Source organism: Plectropomus leopardus, chromosome 12, assembly GCF_026936395.1.
Source record: "Plectropomus leopardus strain MGB_pleo_1.0 chromosome 12, ASM2693639v1, whole genome shotgun sequence".
NCBI classification, from domain to species: Eukaryota; Metazoa; Chordata; class Actinopteri; order Perciformes; family Serranidae; genus Plectropomus; species Plectropomus leopardus.
In genome coordinates, this window is record NC_142187.1 from 26445867 (window position 1) to 26466567 (window position 20701).

The following is a 20701-nucleotide window of genomic DNA, read 5'->3' on the forward strand; positions in this document are numbered from 1 at the left end:
AGAGCACATTATGTTTTAGTGCTGCGGGAGTTAAACAAATCACAGATCAACTCTGCAGCCGAGCCGTGCCATCGCCACAGTATTATGAACTATGCTGTCATCTCGTCTATAAATGGCCGGGATGAAATACATTTTACGATGCTGATGAAATCCCTGAGAGGTGATGTTGGCTTGTAAAATGTTGGAACCATAGTGAGAGAAGGGCTGACATCTTCTTTTCCTTTTCTAACACCGCCCGCAACAATACACTGCCAGCAGCCCTATCATCATTGTAGTCGTAAGTTAGACAGCTATGTCATGAGGAGGGACGTCTGTTATTTGCTTGCCAGAACTATACTTCACTGGTCTATGTAGAGATTACTTGTTGGTGTTCTTTTTCTATGAAATATGTAGTTTAGAGACAGACTTTTGGGTATATAAAAAATACAATCAAGTATTTATAGAGCTTTTTGTTTAGCCACACTACCGGCACAGCTCCAGAGAGGACAATAGCATCAGTTGGCTGTCAGCCTACTTTTTTCTACACTGAGATATCACAACTTTTGTATTACTGCGATAAAATTCTATGCCAATATCCATGGTCCAAAGAAGATTTATCCTAAAACTTTTGACTATCCCCTAATATTTCCTCTAGTGCCATCAGCACGTCAAAGTTTTTGCACTTTGACTTTTTCCTCCTGTGCCACCATAAAGTTGACATTTGTGATTTTCTATGAAATGTTTCCAAAGTTATTACATAGACTGTCATGAAGTTTGGTGGAGACACTAAAGTTTCCCCTATGATGCACTGTATTAACTTTCTGAATCCCTTAAGGGCAGGTCCATCTGCATTCTTTTCCTTGTTTTTCAAATTGAAACTCACACTCAGCTGTTATCAAAAAGCTTTGAAGATCCCCCAAAAGTAATACAATAAAACAAACTAACTAATCAGAGGCAGTAGTAACTGGTAACTCCTCTTCTGTGAAGTAAAATTACTTTTTCTGTCAAAGGAGTTTGATGACTGTGAATGGGGCCATAAGCAAAACATATTTTAGTCTCCTAACAAAAAAAGGACCACCTCAAAAATCAATACCAGTTTAAGTGCATGCTATATTAAGAATTTTTTTCTGCTTTAACTTGTCATCAGACAGCTCTTTCCAACAGGGGTCGGAAGCTGTTATCTATGCTCTCTTCAAAGGCACCAAACTCCATCGACACAAAACAAAATTTTACCTCACAGCACATGGCAGTTGCTGGTCTATCGCTGCCTAGATCACAATGTTTGTTTGTTATTATGCGACTTTTGAAACCAAACTAACCTAACGTCACCAGCATAATGTGGTTTTATATTTAGTAACAATATCCTGCAGAAATCTCATGGTTAAAAGTTTTTTAGAAATGCTTGAGAAAATGACATTTTGAGGCTAAAACATACAGACTTCAACATCATTTGAATTTCTAGATTTGAATATACCGGGAATGGAGTCGCCCTTTAAGATTTAATTCTGGGCCATCATCAGGTCAAAATTTCATTTTTCAAATACTTTTAGTTCATGATCAAATACATTCAAAATTATTGACATTGCGTTTACAATTAATTAGCAAATGTTAGCATGGCAACACTCTAAAATTAGGTGAAAATGATTAACATTATACCTGCTAGCATGTTAGTATTGTCATGGAGAGCATTTCAGCTTGCTGACTTTGGCATTAAACTCTAAGAACTGCTGCCCAAAATGCAGCCTTAAAAAGCTGCTATCATGGCTGTAGACTTCTCAGCCTTGATTCCATTTCAAGGCATACATTAGTTTTTTTCACTATTAGGATTAGATGCCTTGATCCAGTATAAAGCTCCCAAACAGCTAAATGGATCCTCTTACCCCTGCAGCCTTCATAACTTCTGGCATAGAGGGATGCCTTTCTCCCCACTGTTGACACAGGGTTGTAAAGTCATGTCTACATGGCAAGTTAAGGTCAAGGAAGACAGATAAGCCTGTGTCGAAGAAGACAACAAAGTCCTGAATAAAGAGCCTTTTGTCCAAAGACTTGGGGTTTCTCTTGGGAAGTAGACATCTATTCATGTCTGATCTACACAGGAGCTAGATGAATTTGTCTCATGCACTTTTCTTTTTCGTTTCTCAGTCATGCATGTTCTCTCATTATCTTATTTGGATCCCCGCCACCCAGCCACTATGTATTTTGGCTAATTTTCAGCCTTACTAACATTTTGGGTAGGAAACACTCTCACTGTTAAAAAGCCCAAGGAAGCTTACAACAATAGGTACACTGTAAGTTGAGAATTCAAGCTTGGGACTCTGCAACATGTCAATACCAGGCCCATTCAAAGATGTGACAGGGGGTCTAGACTAGAAGAAACCTGCAGGCAATACAGGTATCAGTTAACAAGTGATTCTACATGTCTGTAGATGTTTACTCTGCTTGTGAGAAAGTCTTCTCTGTAAAGTAAGGTTCCTATTATGCGCCTACAGTACGAATCAATTCAGCAAGCTAAGAATCCATTCTTCTCTTAATGCTGGCATCCAAGTGCTGCTGAAAGCAAGATAAAAGGTTATAACATCACTGAAGTTGTTTGTCTTTTACCTGCAGAAGAAATGGCGGAGTTCACAAAGACTAAACAAGCCAAAACTCCTTGTGTTTCTGTTTGACTAGTTATTACTTGCCACTACCTTTTCAATACTGGTAACTCACATGCTGTAAGTCTTGACTGATGCTCTACCACACCCTTGCAACGAAGCATGTTATGCCTTAATAACATTGGCAAAGACAACACACCTTTTATAAGTAGCTGAGCAATGAAAACAAGCCTGATCAGGGTTACCCTGAACCACATAAATAATTATGTATTCCATATGTGATTTGCCATTTGATGTTAAAGATGATTAGAGCTGTCCCTCATTTTTTCACAATTTTAAGGGACTTTTAGCTTCAGTGAGAATTACAAACGAATATTCAAAGCTTTGCCAGAGTGGCAGGATGGGATCAGGGGGCAAAACAAGCCAGCATACTCGGACCTAGAGAGACAATGACAAGTTGAAAAGCTACAAAATGTGCAATAATGGCATTAAATACATTACAGCCAAACTCTGTAGAAACAAATTTGTACATATGAAGGGTTATAAACAAATGAATAAATAAATAAACATGACAGTGTTTAATAATGTACTAGTATTTCTTGTTTTATGGGCTATTTGGGATTTTCGGAGTATATATAATAAATAATTATTAAATCAACAACAACTTCGGGGTTACCCACCCATGCATTTACTGTGGCAGCCCACTACGATTAAAACACCAGCCACTACATTTTTTTATATATGTACCGCTAAAATATGTATATGTACTTCACTCTGAGTGCAGAGCGTATTCTGGGCACAGACAGAGCAGCAGAATGCCAGATGCAATTCAAATTAAATTTAATCGTTAATTGTGGGTCTGAAAGTTTGCTTTCACTCGCCTCTTCAGCAGCTGCTCCTCTCATCCTGATCATCGCTCATCAACTTTGACCAAATTAATTGGTCAATAGGTTTAACTCGCAACTCAAACTTCTAAAACTGCAGCTGAGATAAAAAAAAAAGAACTCATGACCCACGAGTTCCACCTGACTATAACTGGACCTGAAAATACATGCAAATTAAGGGAGGTGAGACAGATTGGTAAAAAAGGGACACATACACAGTACACGGGATAAAAGAAAGACAGGAAGTTTGCAGACCCCCCCCCCAACCACCACCACCATTGTCAGCTAACACCACATATTGATTCCAAATCTGTGGGAAACACTAAACAACACAGACGCATTTGAATACTGACTTGGACATCAATTACCATGGAAAAGGTAAAGTCTTTAAAGCACTCTGGTCAGCCCTTATGATGATGTTGTCAACCTCACCTTAAAGTAGGTTTTCAGGTAGTTACAGTAAATTCAAGTCAAGTCAAGCAGAACAATGTAACGTCAATGTCAGTCACACCTTTTCCACTGTTTACAAGTGTGAGCCTGGAAAAGGCTGAACCTTCAAGCAACAGACTAGACCAGAGCCAAAGCACACTAATGGAAAATAGCCTAATCCTTCAGGTTAAAGCTGTTGAAGAGCTCCTGCATCCTTTTAATCAGGAAGTGAGGCAGGAAGCCCCCCCTCCTCTTTACACTGCAAAGGGGATTGCAAATTAAACATCCTGGATCTCCATCCTGATAGCTTTTGACAAATGCAGGAATTCATTTACAAAAATTGAATAAATTAACCATAATGTTCCACAAGGTCCAAACCACTAAGAGTGAGTCACAGCTTAAATTGCCCCATTTAGTTTACCAGGCCAATGGACCACACAGGAAGAGGCTAAATGCTATCAGGGAAGCAAATTTCACAGATCAGCCACCACCCTTCAACCAATTCTTTCTCTGAGATATTCTGAGATGGAGATTTGTTTGTGAAGCTATTGTTCCCTTCCCTGTAGGGGATTCCTTTTTTGGGCGAGCACTGCTTGAAATGCTTCTCCCTCAGAGTGACCCTTAGATCATTAGAGAAGATGCCACACCTACAGGAGGTCTTTGGGATAATGGTGGGAGACTCTCATCTCCCATATGAATGCCAAAGTGAAGTAACAGCAACTAGAAAGATCAGACTGAGGCCTCTTTGATGATTAAGCGAGGGCACGAATACATAAAGTCAAAGATCTCACCCTGTCTTTCTGATGTTTGTTTGTGTATCCTAAACTTTGCTGTTTTTCTCCCCTTGCTGCAATTCCACCTTTAATCCGTGCACCACCCCTGTCCATCTTGTTGACATCTCTTACATTTGCATCGTGACACGAAGATCCACTGAGCTCAGCACTGAATACAAAATTGTATTTCTCTGCAAGGTAGAAAAAGGCCTCAGACTTCGCCTGCTCACTGTCCTTTCTGAACTGAGCTGCATCCTCTTTTGAAAGGGTTAGAGCGATGGTTTTCATCCAAGTTAAAAGCCTCCAGGAATGGAAACATGTTTGGTGCCCAATTTCCATCTTTACCTTCACTACTAGAGCTGACTTACTGTTTCAGCAGCTGCAGCCTGACAGGACACACTCAAAAACTGCTTTGTCAAATACATGTACAACATGACATCTATTCAAAACAGACATTAACTGGCAAAAAATAATTTTGCTGCTGCTAAATGTACAGTAAAGGGTGTGCATTGGCAAACATCCACCAAAAAGCCAACCAAAAAAGAACATTACTTTCTTTGTTTTAACTCTATATTGAGCTAGAAGTAAATCATGCAGTTGTTCACAGATGATTTTTCATGAGGTGCAGTTCACTCTCACCTAAAACTGGCATGCAGATGTACTGATGTAGACACACGGTACATACAGATCAATAATAAAATATGTTTCTTTGAGGATCCTTAAAGTTGTGCATGATTTAAGGAGAAATATTGGACTAAGAAATGGATTATGTTTTCTTTACTGTATAGTCACCTGAGAATGAGAACGGTTGTGTTTTTGTTGTCTTAGAATGACCTGGTTATATCGACACAAGGAGCTGGTCCTTGTTTATTGAGATTCCCGTGTTAACCACCATGTTTCTACAGTGGCCCAGAATAGACAAACCAATAGATAGGGCCATTCACTTATTTACATTTTCATGTTGGCCTCTGCAATTAGAAGCCCCTTTGCAATGACTAGTGTTGCAAAAAGACTTTATTTTTGCGAGGAAACTGCTTTATTAAATGTTTTCATTAGTTTAAATCATCTAGTGCGTTTGTTTTGGAGAGAAACAGACCTCTGTGGATAATTCAGCTACCAGTGAAAACCTCCTGACATCCTGGATCTTATGTTACCAGAGAGAAAAGCTGAGCACACATTACCATCAAGCCACCCATCCCCGACATGCCAAACAGCGTCAGAGAAACACTTACTTGTAAAGTGAAACCACTTTATTCAGTGTTTTTACCAGTTAAAATCACTGAGTCCATGTTTTCTGGAGAGGAGGAAACTTCTGCAGATAAGTCAACTGAGTAATAAACACTTAAAAATTCTACCCAGGAGAAGTTTCAGCTGATTGCAATCTGCAATCCTCACTGCTATACACCACTACACTCCCCTAAATCTCACACACTAACCTTTATTGCACTGTTTTCATTCTAAATATAACAATTAATATAATCTAATGTAATCAATTAATCTGCAGATTATTTTCAGGACCAATTATTTGGTCAAAAAATGATAAATTCCTGTTGCCATATTCTAAAGATAACAGGGATGTCCTCGAACTGCTTGTTTTGTTTAACCAGCCAACTTCACTAGCCTAAATATATTCAATTTAGTACCACATTAGACGAAAAAAAATAATTATCTGTTGTGTTGATGTATTTTCGGCTCGTGTTATTTATACAGATTCTGATGTGGGGTTTTGTCCTTTTTCTAATTTGACAGTAATGATTTATCAATATACTGTACACCCCAAACAAAATGAGAATTATGGGTGAGTCATGTTTTTCTAAAGATAAGGTCAAAAAGGCTTAAAATGTCACTGCAAAAGGCAAAAAGAATGAAATCATACAGAATTATGAGCACTCCTCAACACCCCCTCACCCTGTATGAGACAGACAGGCTTAATAACTCATTTGGAGCAGTGGCCTCTTTTCCCTTTTAACACGACACTGCATCTGATGAGATGGGGAGATAGCAGAAGGCCTTTTTTCCAACCTGAATTCCTGGGTCTCTTTCCACTGGAGACTCCATGCACAGCCACTGGATCATGGAAAGGCCATAAATGCAGCAGATCTCTTTGTTACCATGTACAAACAAAGGACACAAATCAGTTCAATGAGTAACCACATTCACTCACTTATTCCATGCTGGCTTCCTAGAGCATGTATACAAACTACAAAAGGGGCTTTAGTAGCTGCAGTTGCAACAAAATAAACACCTGTTTGTTTGGGTTTTTTTTATGAGAGACCAAAAAGAGCTTTTTAATACTTGAAATCAGTGATGTCATGGAAAGCATTTCTTAACTTATTAAATATTCATGGCAGACATGAGAATAATACATAAGACTTTATTGTTTGTGTTTGTTTGTTTGGACGCAGACATGTAATTAACAGGTACAGAAGTGCAGTAACTACTTGATTTTTATGCTAGACAATGGATTTACTGTATTCAGATGTGACTTTATGGTTCAAAGTAAGAAGAAGAACAAAAACTGCTTCACTTCTGTGTTTCCTCTCGATGACATACACGTCTAGCCTCCGGTGCGTCCGCTGCACGCAACAGATCTCACTCGCTCTACAAAAGTATCAGTGCTGCCAGATAACCTGTCCTCCACAGAGGCACTATTGTCCCTGAGTGAAACCAAAATCTTGCACCTCGCCAGCAGCTCTCTAAAATCTCTACCACTCAGACATGGTGCAGTTCATCAAAGCTTGGAGCAAGGGCAGCAAGAAATGATCCTCCAGCTCCCACGGCCCACACCAAAAAGCCATATTTCCAACAATGTCTGCAGCAGATGGAAGTCTGGCAAGGTCATCAGAGGACCAGCAGCAGTAGAAGCACCAGAGCCACTCCGGACCCCGAAACGCAGACTAGAGATTCTAGGATTACACGGGATCATAACCTATATTTCACTACCGACATCCATCTAATCCCAAAGAGTGAGCTTTAATGAAAAGAAAAGGCATGTTTTTTTCTGAAAGCGATGGAAAAAAAAACAGATGACTGATGAGGAAAGCTACAGCGCAGAGGGGAAAGCACTTACTCAGGATGCTGAAAAGCACTGCAGGAGTGAATTTTGTCATGATTCAGCTCCGCATTTGCAGGTGTGCAAGCACATTTAAATGCAGAAATGATTGCGCTGAACTTCACCTATAGGTATATATATTATCTTCCAATCTCATTCTGTCGAGAACTTGAATAACCCAATAACCGTGAAAAAGCATATTTTTTTAAGTGGGTTTATCCTGTGCCCAAAGCAAGCCGGGGAGCCTCGCATCGAGGATTAAGGGTTTAGCTGCTGACATGCTCCTGAGATTAGTTTGATCTTTCATAGGTTAACTCATAGCCCAGTTAGAGGGGCTTACAGGCAGGTTCACCTCAGATCTGTATCTGTGCTTTGGCAGCTTGGAAACATCCAGTACTTAAAGGTAGAAGATATATTTAACCCCTTGAAACCTGGACTGACAGTTTTCTGGCGCTGTGTTCAGATGCCTTTCAATGTCCACTTGACCCTTTTTTTTTTCCCTTCTTTTTTTTTTTAAATATCAGAAAAATGGCAGTGACCAACTTGGCAAAAAAATGCCCCACAAGCTGCAGGAAATTAGTACAAGGTGACAACAAAATTACCTAAAAATTAGTTCTGAAAAAGAGGGGAGAATCATTAGAAAATGACTAAAAATGTAAAAATGTCCAGAAAACTTTATTTATGGTTACAATAATTTTATATTTAAAATCACTTTACTGAATACATATATATATATATATATATATATATATATATATATATATATATATATATATATATATATATATATATATATATATAAAATTAAAATTATGTTACAAAAATTTTATAAAATGAAAATAGAAAATAAATACATCTTATTTGTCACTATTTTATTTTAGATTTTTGATTTTCAGCACTTTTTAGGTAATTTCCTTGTTTTTATATTTCTTTATTTTCTTCTTCTTATTATTATTATTAGTAGTAGTAGTAGTAGTAGTAGTAGTAGTAGTAGTAGTAGTAGTAGTTGTTGTTGTTTATTTTCAGTTAATTTTCTTCTAACTTTTCTTGCTATTTTTTGAGCCATGTGGTGTCAAGTTGCTTGTTGCCTTATCCCCATGTACTAGAAAGAAATCAAACCACTGTTTTCAGATTTTAAAGGGTTAAACTCCAGCCTCAAGTAGTCAGATTGATTCTGATACCATTTAGCATTGCACCTGGGAAATAAATCACCACAATTATTACTTGTGGCTGGCTGCTGGGTGACGCTCTGGGCGTTATTTACGACCTCCCCACAGATGATGACAGTTAATAAACTGAGCATGCCAGCGCGCGGGACAAGGAGCTTTTCTATTATTCAGCAAGTCCTGTCTGACTCCTCCACAAGCCATCATGCCCTGGCAGGCTGTCGCTGAGCAGAGGACTGACAGGTGGTCTTCCTGCGGGACAGGCTGCTCGCTGTCAGGTGTACTATCAGGTCTCAAATTCATTTCCAAAAGACTTTAAAGTCTTCACCAAAAGAGGACCGCAACTGGGCTGACCATGTGGCAAAGAATCCAGCTATGATTAAAATTCAATACCTTTGGACATTCATTTTTGTTTGGAATAAAAACATATGAGATATCATTGGGTCCTGCTGTTTTTATCAACTTTTAAAGGACAAACTTGCTACACCTGTCAAGTTTTCTGCACTCACACAGCCAACCCAAACCCAAACACAGAACAAAACCCATCAGGATTGTGTTTTTCACTCATGATCTCCATCAATTTCAAGTTTTTCTCTACTTAACAATCTTTTTGCCACTTCATAGTGTAAACAGCAGACCAGATGTTCTCACCAGCCTCCAAGCAACAAAATCACTTTCAAGTCAAACAGACTTTACAGCAGTCATATAGACCCAACAGGCGTCCATCCTTGAAAACCGTGTATCTCCCGGTTTGGTGATTTTAGATTAAGTTGAAGGATTACATGCTCCTTTGTGGGGCTAAGAGAATTATCCTTCTTCTTAAGACTTATAAACCCCTTTGGATTATCTCAGAAATGCATTATCACTGAGCGCAGAACAAGACTGTTTTTCTTTCTTTTTGATTTGATATTTTAAAGATACACTTCGCTGGAAGGCAATGTTGAATCACAGCATGGACTTTTACTTTTGATTTAAATCTTGTTCATGTTTCTTAATTAAGGTGTACTTGCAACTCAAACACACAGAAGGTTCAGTCAGCAGCAGTAATCCTTTATTTTTCTTGCAGACAGGAAAATAACACTGCAGATTTTCAAAATAAAAGTTTTTCAAATGTCTATTAGAGAAGTATTTTCCAAATTCAGTCTGAATTAACTTTCAAATATTATTGTGTTTTTTACAGATATGGATTCAAATCTTACTAAGTCATGATCAGTACACCAATAACATCAACATCCAAGAGAGAGCCAAAGTGAAACCAGAACTTCTGCGTTAAAGAAAACCTCATTCAAAATTCCACTGACTCTTGTAGCAAAACAAACAAACTAAAAACACATCGTTAAAACCTTCTTAGCAAAATTGTATGTGGCTTGTAGCTATTAAAGGAGCACATCACCCCTCAGATAATCTTTGTGTATATTACTTTGAGTTTGTGAAGAAAACTTGAGAGAAACTTCTGTGAGAATCCAGAAATGGAGACGATTCTTGGTGAGCTGAAGTAGTAGTGGTTCAGGGTTAGTTTAGATTCTCCAAAATCACACTATTACACAAACACAGAAACCAATCGAGACAGCTCCTGTGTTCAGCAAGGTAAAATTACTGTTTTTGTCACTGTTTTCCGTTCGCTTTCCCATCAGAAAGGGCTGTCTGTTTAGGAAGTGAGCACATGATTGGATGAATGAGACTTGGATTATAAGAGTTGTGCGAGAGTTTGGATGTTTTGATAAACGCAGACCCATTCTACTTCAGTTCATCAAGACTTTTCTCCTTTTTGGACTTTTCGTTCACCCTGGAGGCATACGAGAAAAACACATTTTCCCGTATTCAGCGCAATACAGGGTAAGCAACTGATATACAACCCGTTGTTTGGGGTTGAAGTATTCCTTTAAGGAACAAACTCTGCTGTTTAATTTGAAGTTAATAGATAACCTGACTGTTAACTGGATAGCTCCACCCCAAGAGCACACTGTGGAAGCCTCCAGCTACTCTCTCGTAATTCAATAACAAAAATTAATGCATGTGTTATTTGTGTTTATCAAGATGTTAAACAACTCACATAATCAAGCATTTATATTCGGCTGTTTCAGTTTGGAGGTCTGATGTCTTATAATTGGAGCATGACATCTTGTTCAAATCAAGTTTTGACTATTAGGGACACTGCGTGCTAGGAAAACACTGTGTGCCATACAGAAACATCTGTCTTAGCCCCTGGCCAAAAACAAAAACCAACAACAACAACAACTATAACTGTCAGACCATATGGCAGAGCTCACATTTCCCTGGAAATGGAGATGAACAGTAATTAAACCAAATTGTACTGCATACATAACTGTCATTACAGCTGCTCATTTCTAATCTTCTGTGGTCTTAATAAAATTCTGAAATCCTTATTTACTGTGGGAGACTTGCTGCAGCGTGAAATGTGCGCTGTCGAGTTTGTTTAGAAGCCCAGAAATATTTAGGGACTCTGTCTTTTTGGCTCACAAACACTTTTGATTTGTTATGGTTCTCTGAAAACCAGCACTGTCTGGTTGTTACTTGTTGGAGCAGACAGGAAAGATGCAACTTGCACGTGCGCTGCTGGCACCCAACACACTGCGCTTATCTGCTTATAAGGAGGAACATCGGTGCGATGAGTGCGGACAATGATGATTCATGCAAATAGGAAGTCAAAGTCATTAGGGAGTAAAGTGATACTTCTGGTCACTTTCTCCCCTTGACATCTGGCCTTAACAAGGTCTGAGTCACTCCAACTACATGTGGAATATTTAATAAAAAATGTTTATTCTAACATGTGAGATGCTTATTTTGCGGTCAAATCTCACCTCTGACTTATGAGGTGAAATATCACCTCATAAGTCAGGTGTTCATTTAGAGAGCAGACGGTAAGAAAGCATTGAAGTAACAGTCAAAACACTGCCATGTCATTTTAAAAAATAACATTTCTGTGACCTTTACTTCAAGGCCAAAAAAGAGCACCAACACTAGACTCCTGTTCCTGCTACGTCTGCCCTTGTTTTCATACTTTCATCGGCCTCACTACATATACACTTCCCAGACTCTCCGCTTTCTATCATCTGTGCATAAAGTGAATGTCTTCACGTTCTGATGTAATTTCCTTTGAGGACCAGATGCAAACTGGGCACATGGGGCAGTTATTTTATTATGTAAGAGGATGCTGGAACTATAGTAAAAACAATGAGGAAGATCTCAAATGAGGAAATCACATGGCCAGCTTTTCTGCCTGAGAAACAGTTAGGGAATGTCTGTTATTTATGTGAGGGTAGAGGGTGGTGCAAAAAGGGGGAAATATGTCAAATAATTTTTTAAGCACTGGGGAGGGAATCCAGCATGGGTCAAGCTCTCCTTTAAATGGCTGTAGGCATAACTATTTTATCTGCAAGTTTAAAGAAAACATTCCTTAATGCCATTTAGCCAGAAACTGTGAAAACAATGAAAAGAATCATTGTCAGATTTTCAAATTTCCAATGACCCTTGGACACATGTAGGAGAAATGCTTCTACCAGAAGACAAAAAAATCAACAAATCTAAGTTTAAAATAGTTGATTTCATCAAAATCCCTTTATTCTACATGTCTCATTTTTGCCCTAATTAACCAGCATGCACTGCAAGAGTAAACAAAGCAAGGCTTTTTTTCAACTCCACGATTTTGTCCTAAAACGTTGTACTTTCAAACACCAAAGTGGGAGTTTTTAAAATCTAAATTCTGTTGGAGCCATGCAATGTCCTTCAAATCACTTTGGGAGGTAAAATATTTGTAGCTTCAACGAAAGTAAAAAATACACAAAACAAAGTCCCATCCCCAGCCACCCACATTCTAAGTTAAATAAAGAACAGTCCCTTAGTGGATGCATCAAAGAGCTTTTAGCGTGTGTTTCAAGGTAACAGCATCGTTCTCATTTTTATTCTATTTTTGCCCACAAATAGGTCAAACACTGCATAAATGCTCACACTGCATGCTCATAAATAGAAGGGAGAAAAGAAACGTGAGGGGACTATAAAATAAAATACGACAGTAAATTGCACAATCCACATCCCCTCCCTGCAGCAGCATCATCATCAACGCGGTGCAAATTTGCGCACTTGGGTCATCGTTATTTCACACTGGATGCATATTTAGGCTACGCACTTTTGTAACTGTTCACAACTTTTCCGCAACGCACACTGCAATTCTTATCATAAACCATAATCCCGCTTCGGTTAACTTTTGTCAGAGTCTCTGTGTAACTTTTCCCAGGTCAGCGTCTGAACAGCGACACGGTGGGAAACTTTTTCCACCACGCTGGATCAAGTTTCTCTGCGGCTTTTTGAGCGGTTTGTGATTTCTGTGAGATTTATGTAAATGTCGGACAAGCACAGAGAGAAGGGGAAAGCGAAAGGCTGTTAGCATTCAGCCACGTACATGTTGTAAAAGCTCTCCTACATACCTTTCCCTTCCGCCAGAGCAGAGCAGCCCAGGCACAGCAGCAGAGAGGTGAGACTGATCCACTTCACCAAACGGGTTGCCATCGTGTTTTTGACGCTCCTGGTGAGAAGGTGTCATTCCATACCAACAACACGCGATACTCCGCTTTATCAAAACTCAAAAAAATAATAAACAAAATCTGTAGCTTTTTCACTCTCGTCAAGTAAAAGACTTTTCCTTCTCTGGGAAACTTTGACAGCTCCTCCTCCTCGCAGATATCTCCAGCAGTCCGAGGGAGCTCGTGCGGCGAGGACAAACTACTGGCTGCTCTGACGTCATCAGGAGGGAGGATAGATGTGTCTCTCAAACTGCTCAGGTAGGTGGGGATGACTTTTAGGAAGAACATTTGCGCAGTGTTGTGAAGTAACTCTATTTTCAGGAAATGGCTGGCAGAGTGGAAAAGTACACATGATTCCTATTAAAGGGGCTAAAACAGTGATACTCAACGTATGGCTCGCAGGCCACACTTGGCCACCTAAAGGGAGCCAGCACCCGCCCCCAGTCATTTTCTAATTCACAATAAAAAATAAAATGATTCACATTGGGAATTGTTTTGGTTTTTTTATTGCACAAGGTGTCAACATGCATAAAACATTATCAAAACACACACACACACACAGAGGTACTAGCTAAGCCCCTAATAGACTTACCCTAAAATCCTAAAAATGTCCCACAATCCTAAAAATGTCCTAAAATCTTAGAAATGTCCTTAAATCGTATGTCCTAAAATCCTAGATACATGTGTGGGGCTGCTGCAACTGGCCCCTGCGCGCCTGATCTTTTTCCCCTTAAAGAAAGCAAGGTGAGCGTCCCTGGGACACTTCATGTAAAAATATATAAATAAACACCTTATTTAATTCCCTGTCATCCCCAAACTAGTTGCTCTTTGTGATGCAGTGAACACAAGATCTGTTTTCTTGAAATTGTTCAATTTTGATGCATCTGGGTAAAGAACATAAAACATATACACACAACAGGTTTTTGTTGTTGTGGTTTTGTTTATAAAGTTGATTTAATCATTCACAGTTAATATTTGAGTATTTAATAGATGCTGACTGGTTGTGGATTTTGAGGCTAATGCTGATATTTAAAAAGAAAAATCTGACAGCGATATGTTTATTTTGCATAAACACAAAAAAAAGGTTTTTAGAAATGCAAAAAGCTAATGTCGGCTGATATATCGGTCCAGCTTTAGATCTATTTAATGGTCATCAATTTAACATTATTGACCTATGGTAGGTTGGGCAGTTCACACTAATTGCCAAGAGTTACTGAATAAACTAAAAAATATGAATATTAGCTTAAAATACAACTTTTTATTCACTTAGAAGGGTGGATTTAATGTGTTTAACTGTGTTTTATGCTTTTAATGCTCAGTAGTTGTAATTTAAAGTGAGATGGAGGCATTAAGTTGCTCGTGGCATAAAGCTCTGATTATATTCCTATAGGGAATTAGGCTTTTGATGTGATGTTGCCCCTTTAGCACTTGCACATGAAAAGGACAACAAAGCAATGAAAACATGTTGTGATTAATTTGCAATATGCAAAGGCCTTTTTGTGCAGCAGACATTTGGACTTGTCATTGGAGAAAAAGCACAACATTAATAATGGCTCAGATCCATTTAGCCACTAAGTGAGCATGCACGATGTCAGGACCCGCGAACAGGCACAACGAAATGGAATAGAATCATTTTTAATATCATCAATTATACCTGTGGTTTTTCTATTACGCCACATCAAAGACACACAAAAAGCACCACAAATTATCTGAGATGAAGCTTTATTAAAGAGTGTGATCAAAGACTGGCCAGAGACTTACATTTGTAACCACAGGGTCATTAATTTTACAGACATTTTTTACAGATAACTACTATTTGTTGGATTTTTACACACTTACACACATACACACAAACGCGCGCATGCACGCACGCACACACACACACACACACACACACACACACACACACACACACACACACACACACACACAGTCTTATGTAAGCATCCCTAGAGCTATTTCAGGTGAACACCTAGATATAGAAAGGTAAAGAAAAAGATGATGATGACTCACCTGGGACGTCAAACCTGACTTCTGGAGTTTTTTTTTCAATGAAATTCACCCAATAATGTAACAGCAAAACTCAACAGTAAGTTCTGGCATCCTCAAATAACCCTTTCACCCTCATTCATTTGTTGATATTTGTGCATGAAAGACAGCACTCAGTGTCAGTGTCATGCAGGGGTTGAATGGACGAAATGTCTAGACTGCTGACAGAGTGTCCGTCTGATCGGAGCCGAGTCTAATTGGATGTCAAGCTGCTTAAATGTGTTTGTTGTTGTACACAGATCAGACTTTATGGGGACAGGAGTGATAGAAATCATTTCTCACACTGGTGTTTATTTCATTATGGCCGCCTAATGGCTCGGCAAATCGTCTTTGGTTGTACTGTTGGAGGAAGAGGTTATTGTGCTGGGTGAAATTATGACCATTTTCCTCGAGGAGAAATTACCTAATGTGAGGCTAACGTTTCACAGGAGACGGCATGGTTAGCTATTTTCTGTGTGCTGCTTTGGATGTGATGCAAGCTGCCAGTTTGACTGTGATTGGGAAACAGAAAAATAAATCTGTGGTCTTTATCGTTTAGGTAAGTCAAGGGGAAAATGGTAACTGGAGGAGCTCAGTTGAGTGAAATTCCCTTCGCAAGGTTTTAAAGTCTCGTAAAGAGGATCAAGAGGTCAAATATTTCAGTTTTACGTTTAATGAAAATCAAATTCCTGCTTCACTTCAGGGTCATGCATTTGAATCTCACTCAGGGTTGCTTTTGAATGTTTTGAAACCAAGGTTCACCACATACTAAGCCGCAAAGCAGGCTTGTTAAAAGAAAAAGAAGTTAGGAAATCACTTTGGCTCCCCACCAAATTTCTACACCGCTGGTCAACGTCTCAATTATGAAATGTTCCGCAGCGGGAAAGAAGATGTCTTAGCTGTTGCAGCGTTTCATATTGCCATCCAATCACTGTCCCGAGGCTCTGTTTGGTTAACGCAGGCCTCACACCACAGCTGTCTGTCAGCCGAGCAGAAACACTTAACAAACACAGAATAATAGACGGACCACTGGGGATTCAAGAGAGAGAAAAAAGTGACAGAGAAGAAGAAAGTGTGTGAAAGAGAGAGATGAGAGATGACAGCTACTGGCTAGCAAAGCATGTCCCACCTCGCAATATTCTCACATTTTCCATCTCTTATGTTCAGGAAGGACTGTGTGTTCAGCACCTGAAGGGACATTTTGGATTAGCAGCATGTGTTAATTAATGCAGCTCATATTTTTCAGGTACAGTAAGAGCAAAACAATACAAGAGGATATGGTTTACACAAGGACTCTCATTAAGTGGTTCAGTGAGGCAGAAAGTGCATGTGACTGTGTTGCAAGGGGAGTCAACTCCTTGTCCTGAAGGTCTGCAGTCTGATCTGCATGACAGGGCCCAGATGGACCAGCAACATCTCTGTACATGTCTGAAAAAAAACATGCACAGGAAAGCTCCAACCCCCCACTAACAACATGAGCATGTGTGAATCTTGTACATTGTACTGATGAGCCGCAGAAGCAGGAAAGAGGAGCACAACATATGGGATCATATAAGACTCGCTGTCACTCAGAGGCCCAACATCTGCTGCATCCACCCAAACAGACATCACACTAGTGGTGTCTCAGTAAATAAACATGAGAGATGTAAAAGGAACATCAGCAGAGCTGGAGCAATGTCATATTACAATAATGAACACCCGGATTTTGAAAAATTGCTGTGCTGGACAGGCAACCGCACCGCCGTTGGAAATAATGATCAGCAAATGTAATCATAATCATAAATAAACATAATAAATTGCCATTTTATCACCACTGGCTCCGATTTTACGGTGTGCTGCAGTTCTGCATGTGGTTTGTCCAGGTGATGTTGTGGTAACCCAGCAGAAGCTGTACTGTCAAACAATACACTGTCACTTGTTTTCATTACTTTCAGATGTATTACAAAGTGGAAAGCTGAAAGTGTTAGTATAGTAGAATATGTCATAATATTTGACATAGACGTGCAGCCCTCAGTCACATGCTGGCTCTCTGAAATGGCTCTGAGTCAACAAAACTTTAAGGACCCCAATCAAGACAGCTGGCCGTTAACATCATCAGAAGTTGATATTTGGTGGAATTTAAGTTGTGATGTCAGTTGAGCAACATTTGGCCATGAGGTATGGACAAAAAATCCAAAGTCTGCAAAATGTCATAATGTTAATGTCCACACTATGTGAAATTATAACGTCTTTAGATATTTAAAGTATCATAAACAAATATTCAAACAAATACTTTATTATTCCAAATAAAGAATTAAGATTTTTTGCTTCAGAATCCTATGAAATGGTTAGTTTAGCTGATAAGTTTCTAAAAAATTACTCATGTGGGTATTCCCACAAGTGGCCACTCAAAGAACTGCAGTTTTGGCACTGTGTGTTTGGCTTTATTTTTTAGGATGTCACTTAATTGCAGAGTGTGCATATTGAAAATGCCAAATATAGATGATTACAGCCCTGACCTTAACTCGACTCAAGACTTTTTATACGGCTCTTTGCTCAACACAGTTGATTAAATGTGTTTTTAAGCTGAGACAGAACAAAGGAAAGGAGATAACCATCAGCATATCACCAACTTTCTGCATCAAAACGATCTTGAACCTAAACTTCTTTAGAAATATAAAACCGTTTGTCCTTTATAATTCAGTATTGATGTTTTGTTATGTAATCCATTTGAAATATACTTAGCAAAAGTATTTATAATTATTGCTCGGAAGAACAAATGATATAAAAAAAAAAATCAAAAGCCTGGAAGAATGACAACATCGTGCATTTCCTCTAAACTCTACATTGTGCAATACTGCTTCCAAAAGTAATCAAATAAGATTTAAACAATCGAATGTTTAATTTAAGATGTCCTTTCTGTAAATCTCTGAACTATTTTAGGCATTTGTCACTGCTGCCATATCCCTGACATGTGAGATAAGACGTGGATTAGATGCGACTGAATCCATAAAAGCTTTAATAAATCCTGTTTTTCAGCAGTATGGCTAAAAAGCCCCGGGCGATCCAAACAAACTGTCAAGTACCAATTAATTAGGTTTAATTAGAGAAGCCATGAGATTACCTTGTATCTCACCATCTGCCCCCCTGAAGAAAATCTCCTTCAGCTCAACTTAAATAGTGAAGGCAAATATTTGAATGTATGAATGGATTGTTGTTTCTTGAGTACACACACTCACACACACTTTGTTTTCTATTCCTATTTAGAGCGATAAAACATGTGCATATCTTATTGCTCTGTGTTTTATCGTTTCCTGAAGAGGCCCCCGGTCGTTGGCTCAGAGCCATCTTCACTTGCCAGAGCATGTGGTCTCCATGGCAGCCCGTTGGGTTACACAGTAAACACCTCAAGGTAAATGAATGAACCTGTTTTAATCCAATTGGAATCCCTTTCTCAACTTCTCAACCAGTCACCTCCTGTTTCATAATGTGGAACACCTTGTTCACGGTTATGAGTAATGTAAATGATTTCCTCAAGTAGGCCTATGTGTTCAGGTTTTAAAGGTAATTTAGCAATTTGGGTTTTTAAACAATATAGTATGTGTGGCATGCCAGGCATATAATAGTGATAAAGTTTATTTATAAATCAGCAAATTCATTACAAAAGCCAAACAAAACACAATAGGGCAATGGAAAAAAAATCAAGAGGATAGTTAAAGGTTTAATCAAATAGTAAGATGTAGTGCAATAAATTGCCAGTACCAGTACCATCAAAGTGATACCTTTTGTTGTCTACTTCACTGAATATCCATTATGTGAATGGAAGCACTGACTTGTGTAAAATGCCACCAGATGCCACAGGCATGTAGTACAGTCATGCTTTGGCACTCTGAACTGCCAACACAGTGGCGCAGGAATGAGTCCTAAACCCGGAAATCAGTTAGCATTTTAACACTCCAGATTACCTTGTCTCAAAGTGAAAGGGTTTTTTGAATGACATTTTTGTTAAGATACCCAAAATATGGTCTGTAGTTAAAACAAGCATGAGAGATTTTTACATGTTGTTCTACAGAATAAAATCTGTCAGTAAATACCCCATTTGAGAATTTTTAAGGCAGTGGGTAAATGAGACTACAGTGTCATCAAGCTGAACATGGCTCTACAGCCTTTTTTTGGTGGCAAAACAGTCTGTACACAACAGACCGTAGTGCAGTTTGTTTATGGACTAAATCTATTGAGGACACAGTTTTTGAGGTGTTTAAAAGAAAGTAAAAAAGTGTGACAACCCATCCAGTTCTCCCCTATTTAAATGCAATATGGCATTACTGTGCTGGTGTGAAAAATACAAATTTGACATTATTTGATATTATTTTTTTTTATTATTAAAGCTGTTTAAATGATTTTGGTTGTTTACTGTATATCTTTTATGTTTTTTTATTATAGTTGTCTGTAAATTTTCATATGTTGCTGTCTTGGTGAGGTCTCCATTGAAAAAGAGATTGCAGTTCAGTTGTTTTATCTTTTATTGTCTTGTTATGTTTTATCCTGTATGTTGTCTGCGGTGTCTGACAGTGTGTGTGTGTGTTAAATGGTTGCCTTGCATTTTATACTGCAAACCAAATCTAACTAGGGGCACAAATAAAGTCACCTGAATATGAATTTTAAAAAAACAGTTTATTTGAACAATTATTATTTAAGCCAAAATTTTAAGAAAGAAAAAGAGCTCTAAAGTAGTAGAAGCAAACATATACACTACTTCTTTTGTCTGCTTTGTACTTCAGAGACTCATCATCCAAATCTAAAGAAAAAAGTAAACTCCCACACAGACATGCATATCAAACCTCTGCATTTATTTATTTTAAAAAAGAGTCAATTTTTTGGTCAGAAGGGCATTTCTCAAGACATATCAACAATTATGACGTGACACAGTGCTTAAAAAAGTCTACAACTGCATGATAGAGACAAAAGTGCACTGAACGTTTTAAGGTGTGGTAGTGAAAATATAGGTATTACTCAGTCAAAATATGCTTGCAAGCTGTGCTTCTTGATGCTTTTGGATCATCAGTGTCAGGGGAGTTTAATCTCATTAAGGTGACATCGCTGATCTTTGATGTGGCCCTTATGGCTGGTGGCACTTTGATTACCACAGTGCACTGAGGTGATTTGGTGACTGTGGCACAGTTGGGGTGAGGGTCTGGGTTCCCACAGCTGGTGCCACGATCTTACAGTAAAAGCTTGGCCCAGTCCTTCATATCCATCCAAATCAGTGGTGAGAA

At 38.7% G+C, this 20701-nt stretch overlaps 1 protein-coding gene across 1 annotated transcript in view; it reads right to left on the reverse strand.

Moving 5' to 3' along the window:
• egfra (epidermal growth factor receptor a (erythroblastic leukemia viral (v-erb-b) oncogene homolog, avian)) overlaps positions 1–13627 on the reverse strand; it is a 55208-nt gene extending 41581 nt beyond the window's left edge. The window contains exon 1 of the mRNA XM_042497209.2: positions 13323–13627. Coding sequence (XP_042353143.2) covers positions 13323–13404 — 82 coding nt within the window. The 5' untranslated portion in view covers positions 13405–13627. The remainder of the gene's footprint in view (positions 1–13322) is intronic.
• Between the last annotated feature and the right edge of the window lie 7074 nt (positions 13628–20701).